This window comes from Cryptotermes secundus, unplaced genomic scaffold (assembly GCF_002891405.2).
Source record: "Cryptotermes secundus unplaced genomic scaffold, Csec_1.0 scaffold1670, whole genome shotgun sequence".
NCBI lineage: Eukaryota > Metazoa > Arthropoda > Insecta > Blattodea > Kalotermitidae > Cryptotermes > Cryptotermes secundus.
In genome coordinates this window covers 285,079-290,984 of record NW_019729935.1, presented here as the reverse complement: position 1 = coordinate 290,984, position 5,906 = coordinate 285,079, and the positions used below count along the sequence as shown (strand labels likewise).

The window sequence follows — 5,906 nt, the reverse complement described above, 5'->3', positions numbered from 1 at the left end:
GTTCCCTGCAGACTTCCAAGCGATGCTGCTTCTGTTCATTTTGCAGCAGTCGTGGCACAAACTTCACCACAATCCTCCTCATGTTCAGTTCCTCTGACAAAATTCGTTGACATGTACCATAACTTAGTCCCAAGGTGTTACAGAGGTCTTGGATGGTCAGCCTACGATCTTGCAGAATCATATCCCTAACTTTCGCAACATTTCCTGGTGTGGTGCCAGTTGATGGCCATCCCAAATGATCATCATCATCAGTCGATGTTCGGCCATTTTTGAAATGCTTATACCAGTCGTAAATTTGTGTCTGGCCTAAACTATTGTCACCAAAAGCTTGCTTCAACATTTGGTGCATTTCTGGAGTGGTTTCCCCAAGTTTAAAACAGAACTTTATACAGACACGCTGCTCTCTCAGGTCAGCCATCGCAAAACCGCAAACTCATGGAAACAATGGAAATACATTTACCAAAAATAAACCCAACCACTCAACTTGACACCACTTGCCACACTGTTTCAAGAAGGGTGTGTGGGGAGACACCTAGCGGTATTTCGATGTACTCATAACCATTCGCGCGCAAAATTCAATTTTCAGGGACTTTTTGATAGAACCACGTATATTTGAATACTAGCTAGATGATTTATTTGCTTTCATGAGATTTCATTAATAACATTTATTCATTCAACACAATTAAAAAATCACTGCGTAACAGTATTGTGTTCATTTGTTTCTCACAGGAGGGAATGTTGCTGACGATAGCTCAGATCATGCAACACTTCCAAGACGTGATGTTATTAGGAGGCTTAGAGAAAGGGGCGAGCCAATCATGCTCTTTGGTGAGACAGAATTGGATGCTTTTAGGAGGTTGAGACGTAGTGAAATCCTTGAACCAGAAGTTAATAAGGTAATAACCCTTGTTAGACCAAGATACTGACAGTGGCAACAGTCAGTATCACGTTGAAGTTGCCTTATTTTAATAACTTTGTTTCTCATTGTGAGTATTTTAGAGCATTGTACAAGTGCCTGAACACCATGCTATTCATTCATCAGTAATCTGTCAGACAACAGGTCCACAGTCTCTTCCAAAACAGTTCCTCCACTTAATGCAATCTCAAGCTTTCTCCTTCAAAGAGTATTTGATCCTAAATGTGATAAAATAATGGGATATTGCTGACAGTTAAATTAAGAAGTTTTCATGGGTTATACTCTTCACAACTGCCTCTGTGCTCTGGTGGTCAGAGTTCCTGACCACAGATCCAGAGGTCTGGGTCTGATTCCCAGAGCTACCAGATTTTCTGAGAAGTAGTGGGTCTGAAACGGGGTTCACTCAGCCTTGTGAGGATCATTGAGGAGCTACTTGAATGGAAAAGCAGTGGCTCCAGTATAGAAAACCGAGATTACCAGCTATGGGGGATTTGTTGCGCTGACCACGCAACACCATCTATCTGCTAAAGATGGCACTAACTTTGCCGACAAGCAGTGGTCGCTCGGTTGCTATACTTCGCTTGCCATGGAGTTTGTTTGTCACTCATTAGTGGTAGGACCTTCACTCAATAATGAGATGAGTGAGATGTAATGCATTGTGGGAGAAAATGCATACACTATTGTGATTGGAAAAAGACATCTGCCTGTAGACTGGCAGTAATCTGGCTCCAAATTATAAACCTTCAATTTGTTCAATTAAATTAATAATTCTATGTGAACTCTGAACTGTGGCTCATCCTCTGTATTCATCTGATAGTATGCGCTAAAATATACAGTACTGAAATGAAAAGACATCCTGTTGGTACCACTGTCTATTCATGTGAAGGCCCCTTGCATGATATAACCTTCTCAAATCCTGAAGAAATGGTCCACTCACCATGACCCTGTAGTGTTCTTGGTTGATGGTAAGAGCATTGCCTTCCTCATCCACAATGAAATGGGGGCCTAATATACCATGTGCTGAGATGGCACACCATATCGTCACATGTGTACTATGTAGAGGTTTCTGGACGATAACATCTGGCGGCTCAAAACTAAGGAAGCGAGTTGTCTGGTGACCACTTCCGTATGAGCAGAAATAATACTAAACTATGAATACTTTTTCCTCTGTCAAGAAACCCATTTCCAACAACTACTGCACAACACAACTTCCTTTTCACTACTGGGAACATGTGCAGCTGGAGCTATGCCCCATCGATAAACACACATTCATGTTCGAAATGCGCGAGTTTCAGTACTGCAGATTTTGGCGCATACCATATTATGTGAAGACTACACATTATGGTGTTCATTACATTTTATTTTTTCATACTTCCTTACTTTCCCTTTCCTTGATCAAGATATTACATTTTTTCATGCATTTCATTAACTTATGACAGGGTCTTCGTAATGATTTCCAAGAAGCCTTGGAGAAAGTTGATCAGGCTTTTCTGGATGAGATTTTAGCTTCTCAAGTTCAGGATGCAGATGGTCGATCTTCGAATGATGTCAAAGTACAAGATGATGGCATTACATATGATGAAATTCAGAAAATGGCAGCAAACTTGGGGAAAGGAGATAGAGACCTTGATATGAATGTCATTACTCACTTTATCCAGGTAAAATATAGCTTTCACAGTTAAGTAATGGGACTGATTTTTTTTTTTTTGCAGCAATTGGAAACATGTTGATTTACGTTGGATTACATCATGACATGGGGACACGGTAGCATAGCTGGTTGAGGCACTATGCTACAAGCTGGAAGGTCGCGGGATCAAATCCCGATGAGGTTATTGGATTTTTTCAATTGACCTAATTCTTCCAGCCGCACTATGGCCCTGGGGTTGACTCAGCCTCTAACAGAAATGAGTACCAGAAATATTCTTGGTCAGTGCATAGGGCTGACAACAATGCCGCCATCTATGAGCCGATTGTCTAGAAAATGTGGGAACCTCAACATCTCACAACCCTATGGGCCTCCACGGTCTGTTACAGGGATACCTTTACTATTTTCTTTTGTTATGACATGACTCAGCACTTTTCAGTATACAAGATTGTGTAATTTAGTTTCATTTATGAGCATGGTGCTTTATTGCCAGTTAACTTTTTATCAAAACATGGATAAGAAAAGAACCTAAATATTAAATTTATAAGGAAATCAGCAAAAATTGCCACTGGCATAAAATATTACAGCTAGTTTATGTAGAAGGAAGACTGAACAAAAAGCAGATATTTGTTTAGATTAACTCAGCAGCACGGTGTGACACATATGTTATGTGGGAGCATTTAATTGCTCTGCTTGCTGTACGTCTGCTGTAAGCTTAATTTCTCTGGTCTGTAAATAAGGAGTGAATAATTCAAATGTGATGACGTTTGCACTGGCATGTTGTGATATGAATGAACTCTATTCATGCATCAGGAACGTTGTATTTCCTGCAGCAGAGCAGGTCAGTCTAAATATGAATATGTGACCTCACAGTGATGATGGCCAGCCCATCAACAGGTCATATGCTCACAGAGCCTGGACAAGTACATGTTTTCAATGGAGTTTCAGATGATGAAATTATTGGTGAATTAAATTCAGTTGATTATACTGTTCTTGACAGTGATTATACACAATCGGAGACTCCAAGAACCCGTGTGATTAATGATAATGAAAAATGATATTTCTTGGCATATATTCCTGCCATCAGAAAGGAAGCAAAACCTCAAAGAGAATGTGAGATGCACACAAAATGTGGGAAAATAGTATTTATTTCTGTAGTCAATATTAAGCAGGGTTGTGATTAGATGGATGTTTCAAAAGCTACCATGTAAACTGAAAATTCTAATCCAGTTGCGTCTATTGCTCATATACAGTCCACACATGTTATAAGGGAAGCTTATAAATCGGTCTTCTCAGAGGATTCCAGTGACAAAAGCCATCAGTATATCTCATATAGTTCAAGGGTTGTGAAAATAAATTATTTTAGAGCAGAAATTAAAACTAAACTATGTGGATTTAGTCCGCAAGCGAACTATACCAACCGAGCAACCACTGCTTGTTGGCGAAGTTAGTGCCAACCTTAGCGGATAGAGGGTATTGCGTGGTCAGCACAATGAATCCCCACAGCCGTTAATTTCTGTTTTCTAGACCGGGGCAGCTATTTCCTTCAAATATTCAGTTATCCTCACAAGGCTGAGTGGACCCCATTCCAGACCCACTACTTCTCAGAAAATCTGGTAGCACCAGCAATTGAATCTGGATCTCTGGGCAGGAACTCTGACCACTAGACTTCAGAGGCAGTCAGCAGAAATTAAATGGGCATTTAAAACTGTAGGCCACTCATAACTGCAGTATTTAAATTTGTCACAGGAACTGAACAGAAACTGAGTTTGATCAAAGGTGAAGAGAGGCAGCTGCTCATTGCGAATTCTTCCAAAGTAGATTGTAAAGGGCTCTGATGGCAGTGTAGCAACACTGAGAATTACTGTGTTTTCACTGTAATTTACACCCAGCTTCTTATAATGAGAGAAGTGAGGTGTTGTATGTTGAAAGTTATTTTTTTTTTTCTGTTTTCAAGATCATATAATTTGGGGGTGCGCTTTATAATTTGGCAAATACAGTATTTTTTTAAGAAGTGTCACATCAGATCAAACAAACAACATGTAGAGTTCATTTGGAGAGGTTCAGTCTCAAGAAATTAAATGACGTAGAGGGTAAAGAGCAGTATTGTGTTGCAATCTCAAATAGGTTCGCAGCTTTGGAAAACTTTCAAACTGAGGTGGATGTTAATAAAGCTTGGGAAACTATTAGAGAGAATATAAAAATGTGTGCCAAAGAGAGTCTAGGTTATTATGAACCAAAGAAGCATAAGCCATGGTTCGATGAAGGATGCTCAAAATTATTAGATCAAAGAAAGCAGGCCAAATTGCAATGGTTACAGGATCCAAGCGAGTTAAATGGGGATTATCTGAACAGTATAAGACGTGAAACCAGCAGGCATTTCAGGAACAAAAAGAGGGAATATCTGAAAGATAAAAGTGATGAGCTTGGAATGAACAGTAAGAACAAGAACATTAGAAACCTGTATAGAGGAATAAATGACTTTAAGAGGGGTTACCAACCTAGCAGTAACTTACTGAAGGATGAGAATGGTGATCTGCTTGCAGATTCCCACATTTTGAATATGTGGAGGAACTAATTCTCTTGTTATTGAATGTACATAGGGTCAGTGATGTGAGGCAGACAGAAATCCATACAGCTGAGCTGTTAATACCTGATCCTAGCCCTTTTGAGGTTGAAAGTACTATTGCAAAAGTGAAATGGTATAAATCGCCAGGTGGTGATCAAATTCTGCAGAACTTATTCGAGCAGGAGGCGAAATATTACATTCTAAGATCCACAATCTAATTAATTCTATTTGGCATAAGGAAAAATTTCCTGATCAGTGGAAGGAATTCTCTTATTGTACCAGTTCACAAGAAGTGTGATAGAAGTGACTGTAGTAATTATCGGGGGATATCACTGCAATCAACTTCATATAAAATTTTATCCAATATTNNNAACGTTTATTGTTTATCCAATATTCTTCTCTCAAGGTTAAGTCCATATATAGATGATATTATTAGGGATCATCAGTGGGGGTTTCGATGTAACAGATCAACTACAGCACAGATCTTTTGCATTCGTCAGATATTGGAGAAAAAATGGGAGTACGATGAGACAGTACATCAGCTATTCATAGACTTCAAGAAAGCCTATTATTATGTTAGGGAGTAAGTATTGTACAATGTTCTGATAGAGTTTGGGATACCCATGAAAATAGTCAGGCTGATTAAAATGTGTTTAAACGAAACGTATAGTACAGTCCGTATAGGCAAACATTTGTCCGATAAATTTCCTATCCAGAATGGTGTAAGACAAGGAGATGCTTTATCACCACTGCTTTCAACTTTGCTTTCAAATATG

General features: G+C 39.2%; 1 protein-coding gene across 1 annotated transcript in view; it reads left to right on the top strand.

Annotated features, from left to right (window-relative positions):
- The window catches only part of LOC111865889 (pre-mRNA-splicing factor 18), a 19,176-nt gene that overhangs the window by 8,375 nt on the left and 4,895 nt on the right, over positions 1–5,906 (top strand). Inside the window, exons 3-4 of the mRNA XM_023854316.2 lie at positions 730–896; positions 2,356–2,574. Coding sequence (XP_023710084.1) covers positions 730–896; positions 2,356–2,574 — 386 coding nt within the window. The remainder of the gene's footprint in view (positions 1–729; positions 897–2,355; positions 2,575–5,906) is intronic.